The sequence below is a fragment of the Macaca mulatta genome, chromosome 12, assembly GCF_049350105.2.
Source record: "Macaca mulatta isolate MMU2019108-1 chromosome 12, T2T-MMU8v2.0, whole genome shotgun sequence".
Lineage (NCBI taxonomy): Eukaryota > Metazoa > Chordata > Mammalia > Primates > Cercopithecidae > Macaca > Macaca mulatta.
This window is the reverse complement of record NC_133417.1, coordinates 82789608-82803168: the sequence shown is the minus strand read 5'-3', so window position 1 is coordinate 82803168 and position 13561 is coordinate 82789608. Positions and strand designations below refer to the sequence as shown.

The following is a 13561-nucleotide window of genomic DNA, read 5'->3' as shown; positions in this document are numbered from 1 at the left end:
ATGTAGGATGGGATTCTCCTCTTCTACTCTCTCTTGGCATTTCTTCACTTAAAATCTCTCTTTAATCTCCAACTATTATAATCATTATAAAGATGAAAAATGTTTATTACATTATTTTAAACTGCAATAAAGCTTTAATTGACCTGGATTTATTATCTTTCTATGTGACAGGTGGTGAAATTTACCAAATCCTTTGAATTGCTGTCCCCGAAGTGCAGTGCTGATGCTGAGAACAGGTAGGGCTTATGCGGTTCATGTGTCTTTTGATGTTCTTTGGTCCTTGGTGTTAGCAGCGTTGCATAATTCTTAAAAGATAGTAGTAGTTCTTTATATTAGCAAGTACAACCAAATAACATGACTCTTCTGTGTTTCAGGCCATAAATTAAAACTATAGCTTAAAAATAAATACATATACATCTAGCTTGCAATCCATTTTTAGGGCCAAATTTTTGGACTTGTAATAGGATTAAAATGTTGCCTTTAGCTTTTAGTCCTCTTTTCCCTGAACCTTATAAAATTTTGTTGTTGTTGTTTTGTTTTGTTTTTTTTTTAATTTATTTATTATTATTATACTTTAAGTTGTAGGGTACATGTGCATAACGTGCAGGTTTCTTACATATGTATACTTGTGCCATGTTGGTGTGCTGCACCCATCAACTCGTCATTTACATCAGGTATAACTCCCAATGCAATCCCTCCCCCCTCCCCCCTCCCAATGATAGGCCCCTGTGTGTGATGTTCCCCTTCCTGAGTCCAAGTGATCTCATTGTTCAGTTCCCACCTATGAGTGAGAACATGTGGTGTTTGGTTTTCTGTTCTTGTGATAGTTTGCTAAGAATGATGGTTTCCAGCTGCATCCATGTCCCTACAAAGGACACAAACTCATCCTTTTTGATGGCTGCATAGTATTCCATGGTGTATATGTGCCACATTTTCTTAATCCAATCTGTCACTGATGGACATTTGGGTTGATTCCAAGTCTTTGCTATTGTGAATAGTGCCGCAATAAACATACGTGTGCATGTGTCTTTATAGCAGCATGATTTATCATCCTTTGGGTATATACCCAGTAATGGGATGGCTGGGTCATATGGTACATCTAGTTCTAGATCCTTGAGGAATCGCCATACTGTTTTCCATAATGGTTGAACTAGTTTACAATCCCACCAACAGTGTAAAAGTGTTCCTATTTCTCCACATCCTCTCCAGCACCTGTTGTTTCCTGACTTTTTAATGATCGCCATTCTAACTGGTGTGAGATGGTATCTCATTGTGGTTTTGATTTGCATTTCTCTGATGGCCAGTGATGATGAGCATTTTTTCATGTGTCTGTTGGCTGTATGAATGTCTTCTTTTGAGAAATGTCTGTTCATATCCTTTGCCCACTTTTTGATGGGGTTGTTTGTTTTTTCCTTGTAAATTTGTTTGCGTTCTTTGTAGGTTCTGGATATTAGCCCTTTGTCAGATGAGTAGATTGCAAAAATTTTCTCCCATTCTGTAGGTTGCCTGTTCACTCTGATGGTAGTTTCTTTTGCTGTGCAGAAGCTCTTTAGTTTAATGAGATCCCATTTGTCAATTTTGGCTTTTGCTGCCGTTGCCTTTGGTGTTTTAGACATGAAGTCCTTGCCCATGCCTATGTCCTGAATGGTACTACCTAGGTTTTCCTCTAGGATTTTTATGGTATTAGGTCTAACATTTAAGTCTCTAATCCATCTTGAATTAATTTTTGTATAAGGAGTAAGGAAAGGATCCAGTTTCAGCTTTCTACTTATGGCTAGCCAATTTTCCCAGCACCATTTATAAAATAGGGAATCCTTTCCCCATTTCTTGTTTCTCTCAGGTTTGTCAAAGATCAGATGGCTGTAGATGTGTGGTATTATTTCTGAGGACTCTGTTCTGTTCCATTGGTCTATATCTCTGTTTTGGTACCAGTACCATGCTGTTTTGGTTACTGTAGCCTTGTAGTATAGTTTGAAGTCAGGGAGCGTGATGCCTCCAGCTTTGTTCTTTTGACTTAGGATTGTGTTGGAGATGCGGGCTCTTTTTTGGTTCCATATGAACTTTAAAGCAGTTTTTTCCAATTCGGTGAAGAAACTCATTGGTAGCTTGATGGGGATGGCATTGAATCTATAAATAACCTTGGGCAGTATGGCCATTTTCACGATATTGATTCTTCCTATCCATGAGCATGGTATGTTCTTCCATTTGTTTGTGTCCTCTTTTATTTCACTGAGCAGTGGTTTGTAGTTCTCCTTGAAGAGGTCCTTTACATCCCTTGTAAGTTGGATTCCTAGGTATTTTATTCTCTTTGAAGCAATTGTGAATGGAAGTTCATTCCTGATTTGGCTCTCTGTTTGTCTGTTACTGGTGTATAAGAATGCTTGTGATTTTTGCACCTTAATTTTGTATCCTGAGACTTTGCTGAAGTTGCTTATCAGCTTAAGGAGATTTTGGGCTGAGACAATGGGGTTTTCTAAATATACAATCATGTCATCTGCAAACAGGGACAGTTTGACTTCTTCTTTTCCTAACTGAATACCCTTGATTTCTTTCTCTTGCCTGATTGCCCTAGCCAGAACTTCCAACACTATGTTGAATAGGAGTGGTGAGAGAGGGCATCCCTGTCTTGTGCCAGTTTTCAAAGGGAATTTTTCCAGTTTTTGCCCATTCAGTATGATATTGGCTGTGGGTTTGTCATAAATAGCTCTTATTATTTTGAGGTACGTTCCATCAATACCGAATTTATTGAGCGTTTTTAGCATGAAGGGCTGTTGAATTTTGTCAAAAGCCTTTTCTGCATCTATTGAGATAATCATGTGGTTCTTGTCTTTGGTTCTGTTTATATGCTGGATTATGTTTATTGATTTGCAAATGTTGAACCAGCCTTGCATCCCAGGGATGAAGCCCACTTGATCATGGTGGATAAGCTTTTTGATGTGTTGCTGAATCCGGTTTGCCAGTATTTTATTGAGGATTTTTGCATCGATGTTCATCAGGGATATTGGTCTAAAATTCTCTTTTTTTGTTGTGTCTCTGCCAGGCTTTGGTATCAGGATGATGTTGGCCTCATAAAATGAGTTAGGGAGGATTCCCTCTTTTTCTATTGATTGGAATAGTTTCAGAAGGAATGGTACCAACTCCTCCTTGTACCTCTGGTAGAATTCAGCTGTGAATCCATCTGGTCCTGGACTTTTTTTGGTTGGTAGGCTATTAATTAATGCCTCAATTTCAGAGCCTGCTATTGGTCTATTCAGGGATTCAACTTCTTCCTGGTTTAGTCTTGGAAGAGTGTAAGTGTCCAGGAAATTATCCATTTCTTCTAGATTTTCCAGTTTATTTGCGTAGAGGTGTTTATAGTATTCTCTGATGGTAGTTTGTATTTCTATGGGGTCGGTGGTGATATCCCCTTTATCATTTTTAATTGCGTCGATTTGATTCTTCTCTCTTTTCTTCTTTATTAGTCTTGCTAGTGGTCTGTCAATTTTGTTGATCTTTTCAAAAAACCAACTCCTGGATTCATTGATTTTTTGGAGAGTTTTTTGTGTCTCTATCTCCTTCAGTTCTGCTCTGATCTTAGTTATTTCTTGCCTTCTGCTAGCTTTCGAATGTGTTTGCTCTTGCTTCTCTAGTTCTTTTAATTGCGATGTTAGAGTGTCAATTTTAGATCTTTCCTGCTTTCTCTTGTGGGCATTTAGTGCTATAAATTTCCCTCTACACACTGCTTTAAATGTGTCCCAGAGATTCTGGTATGTTGTATCTTTGTTCTCATTGGTTTCAAAGAACATCTTTATTTCTGCCTTCATTTCGTTATGTACCCAGTAGTCATTCAGGAGCAGGTTGTTCAGTTTCCATGTAGTTGAGCGGTTTTGATTGAGTTTCTTAGTCCTGAGTTCTAGTTTGATTGCACTGTGGTCTGAGAGACAGTTTGTTATAATTTCTGTTCTTGTACATTTGCTGAGGAGTGCTTTACTTCCAATTACGTGGTCAATTTTGGAGTAAGTACGATGTGGTGCTGAGAAGAATGTATATTCTGTTGATTTGGGGTGGAGAGTTCTATAGATGTCTATTAGGTCTGCTTGCTGCAGAGATGAGTTCAATTCCTGGATATCCTTGTTAACTTTCTGTCTCGTTGATCTGTCTAATGTTGACAGTGGAGTGTTGAAGTCTCCCATTATTATTGTATGGGAGTCTAAGTCTCTTTGTAAGTCTCTAAGGACTTGCTTTATGAATCTGGGTGCTCCTGTATTGGGTGCATATATATTTAGGATAGTTAGCTCTTCCTGTTGAATTGATCCCTTTACCATTATGTAATGGCCTTCTTTGTCTCTTTTGATCTTTGATGGTTTAAAGTCTGTTTTATCAGAGACTAGTATTGCAACCCCCGCTTTTTTTTGTTCTCCATTTGCTTGGTAAATCTTCCTCCATCCCTTTATTTTGAGCCTATGTACATCTCTGCGTGTGAGATGGGTCTCCTGAATACAGCAGACTGATGGGTCTTGACTCTTTATCCAGTTTGCCAGTCTGTGTCTTTTAATTGGAGCATTTAGTCCATTTACATTTAAGGTTAAGATTGTTATGTGTGAACTTGATCCTGTCATTATGATATTAACTGGTTATTTTGCTCATTAGTTGAGGCAGTTTCTTCCTAGCCTCGATGGTCTTTACATTTTGGCATGTTTTTGCAATGGCTGGTACCGGTTGTTCCTTTCCATGTTTAGTGCTTCCTTCAGGGTCTCTTGTAAGGCAGGCCTGGTGGTGACAAAATCTCTAAGCATTTGCTTATCTGTAAAGGATTTTATTTCTCCTTCACTTATGAAACTTAGCTTGGCTGGATATGAAATTCTGGGTTTAAAATTCTTTTCTTTAAGAATGTTGAATATTGGCCCCCACTCTCTTCTGGCTTGGAGAGTTTCTGCCAAGAGATCTGCTGTTGGTCTGATGGGCTTCCCTTTGTGGGTAACCCGACCTTTCTCTCTGGCTGCCCTTAAGATTTTTTCCTTCATTTCAACTTTGGTGAATCTGGCAATTATGTGTCTTGGAGTTGCTCTTCTCGAGGAGTATCTTTGTGGCGTTCTCTGTATTTCCTGGATTTGAATGTTGGCCTGCCCTACTAGGTTGGGGAAGTTCTCCTGGATGATATCCTGAAGAGTGTTTTCCAACTTGGTTCCATTTTCCCCCTCACTTTCAGGCACCCCATCTGAGAAATTTGATGGACTGAAGCCTTCTTCTCTCATCTCGTCAAAGTCATTCTCCGTCCAGCTTTGATCCGTTGCTGGCGATGAGCTGCGCTCCTTTGCCGGGGGAGATGCGCTCTTATTTTTTGAATTTCCGGCTTTTCTGCCCTGCTTTTTCCCCATCTTTGTGGTTTTATCTGCCTCTGGTCTTTGATGATGGTGATGTACTGATGGGGTTTTGGTGTAGGTGTCCTTCCTGTTTGATAGTTTTCCTTCTAACAGTCAGGACCCTCAGCTGTAGGTCTGTTGGAGATTGCTTGAGGTCCACTCCAGACCCTGTTTGCCTGGGTATCAGCAGCAGAGGCTGCAGAAGATAGAATATTTCTGAACAGCGAGTGTACCTGTCTGATTCTTGCTTTGGAAGCTTCCTCTCAGGGGTGTACTCCACCCTGTGAGGTGTGGGGTGTCAGACTGCTCCTAGTGGGGGATGTCTCCCAGTTAGGCTACTCAGGGGTCAGGGACCCACTTGAGCAGGGAGTCTGTCCCTTCTCAGATCTCAACCTCCGTGTTGGGAGATCCACTGCTCTCTTCAAAGCTGTCAGACAGAGTCGTTTGCCTCTGCAGAGGTTTCGCCTGCGTTTGTTATTGCCCTGTCCCCAGAGGTGGAGTCGCCTGCGTTTGTTATTGCCCTGTCCCCAGAGGTGGAGTCTACAGAGATAGGCAGGTTTCCTTGAGCTGCTGTGAGCTCCACCCAGTTCGAGCTTCCCAGCAGCTTTGTTTACCTACTTAAGTCTCAGCAATGGCGGGCGCCCCTCCCCCAGCCTCGCTGCTGCCTTGCCGGTAGATCACAGACTGCTGTGCTAGCAATGAGGGAGGCTCCGTGGGTGTGGGACCCTCCCGGCCAGGTGTGGGATATGATCTCCTGGTGTGCCTGTTTGCTTAAAGCGCAGTATTGGGGTGGGAGTTACCCGATTTTCCAGGTGTTGTGTGTCTCAGTTCCCCTGGCTAGGAAAAGGGATTCCCTTCCCCCTTGCGCTTCCCAGGTGAGGCAATGCCTCGCCCTGCTTCAGCTCTCGCTGGTCGGGCTGCACTCCCCAGTGAGATGAACCCAGTACCTCAGTTGAAAATGCAGAAATCACCGGTCTTCTGTGTCGCTCGCACTGGGAGTTGGAGACTGGAGCTGTTCCTATTCGGCCATCTTGCTCCGCCCCCCCTCTGTTTTGTTTTTTAAGATGGAGTCTCACTCTGTTGCCCAGGCTAGAGTGCGGCAGCACAATTTTGGCTCACTGCAGCCTCTGCCTCCCGGGTTCAAGCAATTCTCCTGCCTCAGCCTCCTGAGTAGCTGGGATTACCGGGGTGTGCCACCACGGCTGGCTAATTTTTATACTTTTTGTAGAGACAGGGTTTCACTATGTTGGCCAGGCTGGTCTCGAACTCCTGACCTCAGGTGATCTGCCCGTCTTGACCTTCCAAAGTGCTGGCATTATAGGTGTGAGCCACTGTGCCTGGCCACCTTGTAATGTTTTGAAATAAATCTTAAGATATTCTGCTGACTCCTGAACTTTGAATCCAAGTTATTTAGGTAAGTTAACATGGAATAGTACTAGAGCAAACCTGTTTTTGTTAACCCAACAGTTTCAGTTTGTTTCTTTTCACATCACATATTTGACTAAATCTTCTAATAAATCAAGTAAAATTTTAGATATATCTTAGCTGTACAGACAGCCGAATTTTCTGCTTTATTTTGGCTCTCTGTTTCTCTTCCTCCCTCTTGTTTGTCCATACTTGGCCAATAACATCCCCTTGGAAAAAAGACTGAGAGTTTCCAGGGATTCACTTCTTGTTCTCATTGGCATCTTTGAGGCTATAACAGGGTGGAAATGATGATTGCAAGCAATCAGTGAATTTCTCTTAGCTTTTTGCTGCCTTGAATAATAGCTGTGTTGCTACAAAAATTCTCTGTGGTCGCCTCTAGAGGAAGGGTTAAAAAATAGTGAAATTAACCAAAATGCAGACATGGAGAAAGAATCATAAAGCACTCAGAACAGTATGATGATGATGACAATGATGATGATGTTGATACTAAAATATGAGCAACCTGAATTCTTTGGCTGCTATGTGTTCCATGTAGCATGCTAAATGATTTATAAGCATTTAATCCACCAAACAATCTTTTGAAGTAGGCATTCTCCCCATATTATAAAAGAGAAAACCAAGGTTCATCAAGTTTAAGTAACTTGTTTGAGGCCGTGCAGCCAGTAAGTGGTAGCCACCAAGGACAAGATCACCTAGATAAGACTCTCCCAACTTCTGAACTTTGATTCCATTGCTACACGTCATTTAAAATCTGGTTGTTGATCTCATCTAGTGAATATATGTCGGATTAATGTTTCCTAAATCTAATGGGTCAGTCAGAATTAGGCTTAGAAAGTTTAGTAGAAACTAAAATCTCAGGACACACACTGAGAGATTCTGATTCACTACTTTGGAAGTGAAGTCCTAAAGGTCTATAAGTTCTAAAGGCCCTCTGGGTAATACCTATTTCAAGATGTAATACTCAAGAGTAATTTGATTTTTATATCTATTATTGCTTTAAATTCAGGAAATAGAAACTGGTAAATAAAAATAAAAAGTAAATTACTTTTTATCAAGGGCACGAAGTTTAAAAAAGGCCTTTGCTACATACTATATAACTCCATTTACAGGACATTCTTAAAACTTCAAAATTATAGGAAGAGAAGGCAAATCAGTAATTGCCAAGGGCAGGAGATGAAGAGAGGGGTTGACTTCAAAGGGGTAGAGGGTTGAGATGGAAACACTCTGTGTCTTGCTTGCAGTGGTGATTATACAACTGTATCTGTCAAAACTTGCAGAAATCTACCCCAAAAAGGGTGAATTTTACTGTCTGTAAATAATACTTTAAAATGGAAATTTAACTGGGAAAAAGAGTTCTTTGGTAAGATGTTTTATACTCATAAAAATGTATTTATGTTCACATCTATATTTAATGCCAGCTAATCTATATCCAGCAAAGATATTTAAGCATAGAAAGTTACTAGTGGTATACTCAGCAATTTTCCTAAATAGAATGTTGTAAAACAACGTGGAATACAATAGAAAAGTATCTATTCATGCTGATATCTTTAGCTATCTCTCATATATGAGGGGGAAAGTTTTATGGAGTTATTAAAACACAAACTTTGAAGTCCTAATGCTTCACTATTGTTATTTTTTTATACTGCTGAACACGTTCTCATGGTCACTTCAGAGTTAAGTACTTCTGTTTTTTTTTTTTTTTTTATTATTTTTAATGCTAGGAGAGCTTCCATGTCAAAATGAAATGACCCAAGACCTAGACTGCCCTTGGCAAACTTTCTGATAATACAAGAAAGCAAGCAAGAAAGGTCAGGTTTTCTTTAAAGAGAAATTTGAAAAGTGCCTTTGAACTTTGACATTATGAGATAGTCCTATTCATCATTCTATTTATGGCTTTTAAATTAATGTGGAATGTTCATTTATCTCAGAAGACCTTTCCATCATTGTCCAGTAATTTTCCTTGTGTAGATCTGAGTTCCTTCAGTCATTTATTGGAAGTTAAAGGATCCAAGACAAGTGACTTCAGAATTTACTTCACCAGTGACATGGAAGGGACATTGAAATGGGCTATGAGTCTACAAATCACAGCCTGATCTTTCCTTTAACCTTTCATCATTTAATATCTTCACTATAGATGATGTCTATTAGATACTTCAGTCCTCTGAACATCAGTGAGAGTTATAATAGTGTAGTTTTTAGAAGACAATTTCTATGGCTCCTTGTAACAATGTTTCAGGGTACTATTTCAATTCTGATGAACTCTGGCTTGAGGCTTGCTGATTTGTATAGATAGTCCTTGAAGCCATTTTTTAATAAAAACCAGTTGTGCTGACTCATCACTTCTGCTTAGTATCTTTCACAGCTTTGTCATAACTAGCCTCCTCCTGTTGGTTTCCATGCGATAAGTACCAACCAATTCAAGAGCTGGAAATGATTTGATCTATCTCCCTCCGTGAGGTGTGCTCCTCTTCCAGGGTATCACTGGCAACATCTCTAGTGACAAGATTCTCACTATGTCATGATAGACTTCTTGCATTTATAAGCGGTTCTAGTAGTTAGAAAGGCATTTTATGTTGAATTATGTTCCTGTAACTTCTATCTGTTTATTCTAAATTTGTTCCTTGAAGACAGTTATTCCTTCCTTCAACAGTCATATATTGAGTACCTACTCTGTGCTGAATCTTCTGCTAGGTGATAGGGCTACAGAAATTTTTTTTAAATTAGCAGTCTCTGTCCTCAAGGATCTCAAGGGCAAAGAACAGTGGTGGGAGTGGGTTAAGAATATAATACAGATTGCATTGGGAGTTATACCTGATGTAAATGACGAGTTGATGGGTGCTGATGAGTTGATGGGTGCAGCACACCAACATGGCAGAAGTATACATATGTAACAAACCTGCACGTTATGCACATGTACCCTAGAACTTAAAGTATAATAATAATAAATAAATTTTAAAAAAGAATATAATACAAAAATAACCAGATTTTACCAGGCCTCCAGACTATGGCTTGAAATAAATAGAGTCACATTAATAGTTATAATTTATATATTTGGCTGCTTAAACATTTCTCCTGTGTAGTGTAGCATAAGGACCCTAGTCCCTTGTAAAAGCCATCCTTGAAGTATTCCTGGAGTTTCTAAGATTTCTTTTTTTAAAGACAGGGTCTCACTCTGTTGCCCAGGCAAGAGTGCAGTGGTGCAATCATAGTTCACTGTAATCCTTGCACTCCTGGGCTTAAGCGATCCTCCCATCTCAACCTCCCAATTAGCTAGGACTACAAGTGCCTGCCCCCACACCTGGCTAATTTTTAAATTATTTTGTAGAGACAGGGGTCTCACTGTGTTGCCCAAGCTGGTCTCAAATTCCTGACCTCAAGGGATCCTCCTGCTTTGGCCTCCCAAAAGTGCCCAGCCTAAGATTTAAAAAACAAAACAAAACAAAACAAAAACAAAAACAAAAACTAATTTATTACTGACTCATCATTTCTTCTAAGTGACCACCCATAAATCCTCTCCCTCTGGCCATGACACAGTAGCGTCCTATGATGTGGGCTTCCTTGCCAACTCCAGAATTCCCATGGGCATAACTGCACTCCTCACCAGTGCCGTGCCACAGCTCCCTGGACACCCCAGTGTCTTAGATGCACCGGTGACCTTCACGAACCTGGGGAAGGCTGGGTAATTTGTGCAGAAATGGGAAGAAGGCTCACTTTCTCCCCCAGGTGTCATAATCTGTTGCCTAGCCCCTAAACAGCCCCGAGTGTACCCCATTTTTACAGACCTTTTAATTCCTAAAGCTTTTGTTAGATGTTAACCCACAGACGTCCAAGTGCATGTAGGGAGAGAGATGCACAAAAATAAATAAATAAATAAAGTGGAGGACAGAGTGTTGAGTAGCCTGAATGTTAAACCTTTTATGAAGACATTTTTCCTTTTTTAAACACCGTATTTTCTCTGAGTTCCCTGATCATGAGTATTGATGTTTCCTGTCCTTTAGTGAAACAGTACACTCAAGGCAGGATGGGATAATCTGGTATATTTTAGAACAATAAGGAATTAGAACTAAAAGAGATTCTATTTCCAGAATGAATACTTTTTCACTGTCTGGGAAGATACAGGTATTTGCTTCATGAGCATATGGGAAGAAAAGGATCCAGCTCTTAGCTCCGTTAATAACAACAGAAACAACATGACACCATTTTTGAGTTTTACTATGTGCTAAGTACTGTACATGAATTATCCCGCTTTTTCCTATATTACAGATAAGAGTTAAGAAATATGTCCAAAGTAACATAGTAAGTTACAGAGGCAATATTTGAAACCCAGTTAGCCTGGCCCTGGCACTAATCCTCTCAGCCATTACATTTATTACTTGCAAGTAGATTACCTGGGAAAATTCAGTAGAATTGCTAAAAGAGCACAATGCCTGGCACATAGTAGTTGCTCAATGATTTGAAGGCACTTTTTCTAACACTGAACATGTTGAAAGTCAGGATGGTATCTTACTACCAATGATGTCTTAGTGGCAGTTGGTAACACAGCTATTGCCTGTACATGTGCAAACTTGGTCAGGGCTTTGTGTTGTCTCTTCAAATGTGCATTGTACGTTGTTGGTACTACATAGATTGGACTTAAATGCTGGTTAATATGTGTGTCCAGTGAGATTACAGTATGGTCTGGCATTGAAATGAAAAGTTATTGTTCTTGCAGAAAAACATAGGAATAAGAAGTGGAGTGTAAATCTGATATTAGTGATGAAAATATTTGTTTTTGGAAAACTGGTCCCATTTCTGTATGTTCTTCCAAAGCAACAATGAAGGAAGAAACTCCCAAGAAGATGAAGTGTTTGCTATATTTTGTTACTGAAATACATCTACACGGGTCACCTAACACATGTCAAATTATGCAACTGAAGGCAGGAGAAATTGCCAAAGCTCTCACAGTAAATGAAAGAAATTTCAAAACAAGAAGAGGCTCATATAACTAAACTCGTGCATGATGCAGGACTGTTACTAAGGTGTGGAATATCAATTTGCCAAAAATTTTCAGCTGATTGGAAACTGCTTAACATCCAGTAACATGTAATTCATTTAGGAAAAACTAAGAATTTAGTCAAATAGGAAATGCTGAGAAGACCTCAGTGTCCTTTGACATGCCTGCCAGTGCCAAAAGTGCTAAAACAATTAACGTTGAGAACGCAGATGACAAAATATACAGCATTTCAGTGTGATGTCATGCATGATGTCAGATGGTCGAAACTTCTCACCATATTTCATTTTGAACAATATCTAACTAAGTGTGGGAGGCAGCATGTTGGCCCCCAAGATCCTCACCGTTTGTCATATATTCACATTACATTACAAGCCACAGAGATTACAGAGATAATTAAGATTACTAATCAATTAATGTTAAAATAGGGAGATTATTCTGGATTATCTAAGTGAGTCTAAGATAATCACGTGAACCCTTAAAACAGAGCCTTCTCCCAGTTGAGGAAACAAAAGGAAGATGAAGAGGCACAACAGAAGGGAAAAATCAGAGACATGTTATGCATGAGCAGGATTCAACACATGTTGCTGGTTTAAATATAGACAGGGCCAAATGTCAAGGAAACCTGGACCTCAGTCATACAGCTGCAAGGAGTTGAATTCTGCCAACAATCTGAATGAGCTCCATTCTTCCCCAGAGCCTTCAGAAAGGAATGCAGCTCTGTCAGTTCCTTGATTTTGGTCTTATAAGATCCTGAGCAGCAAATCCAGCATGTCATGATGAACTTGTGACTTCCAGCCCTCTGAGATAATAAATAGGTGTTGTTTTAAGCTGCTGTATTTATAGTAATTTGTTATGCAGAAATGGAAAATGAATGCAATTTTAGTGTATGAGTTTGAACCCCTTCTCATGTGAAAATGAAATTGAACTCAATGCTGTTATCTTATGTGTGTGCACTCATGCATGCATGCACATACACACACATAGAGATGAATGACAGGTGAGCTGATGAGTGAGTGGTGTACAGCCATGTGGAAAGATGGCCAGAAGTCTTACTTAACCTTCCAAGTTATGTTAGTTGTTGGTGCATTTTTAGACATGTATCTGCACAGTGAAAGAATTTCTAGTGGTAAGACTGGACATTAGCAACCCTTAAAATTGCAGCCAACAAACCAAGGAAAGATCACTTTAGGAAGGAATATGAGTTTGGTTTTATTAAAAAACCCTCCAATGACATCTTCTACTAAGTTCAGTAAGTGACGGCATCAAAACTTACAAGAGAGTGTCAGCAACTTGGAAGAAATTTCTGGAGATGATAGCAGAGCACTTTTAAAGATACATGCTGTATCATTAATATCCTGATGGCTTAGAGGATAAGATCTGTGAACACTGATGACTGAATTCAGAACTGATTTAGAAGAGTGACACTCTTTATTTTCCCTTGTGTATAATCAACTTGTAGAGTTTTACGTTTTCCTTCAAGAATGGTATATGATAGAATTTATATCGAATATGAAATATCTTTTAAAATAAGATTAAAATATTTTAAGTGATAATGCTTTGCCTCATAACATTTTTTTCTTTTAGTGGGCTGACGACAACAACAGTGCATCTTACAATCGATGCTATCATAGATTCAACGACGTAACATGACCCTAGAACCGCTTTGTTTTTCCTGTGGCTTTTCCACCCCTTAGCTCATCTACATCTCCCCCTGAGAGTACATATACCTCAACTTTGAGACGCACCTGAGAGAGTTTAGAGTTTCTTTAAATTTTAAGATTAGACAGCCCTGTGACTT

General features: G+C 39.6%; 1 protein-coding gene across 1 annotated transcript in view; it reads left to right on the top strand.

Annotated features, from left to right (window-relative positions):
- PDE11A (phosphodiesterase 11A) overlaps positions 1-13561 on the top strand; it is a 462469-nt gene that overhangs the window by 202855 nt on the left and 246053 nt on the right. Inside the window, exon 5 of the mRNA XM_028830876.2 lies at positions 172-236. Coding sequence (XP_028686709.2) covers positions 172-236 — 65 coding nt within the window. The remainder of the gene's footprint in view (positions 1-171; positions 237-13561) is intronic.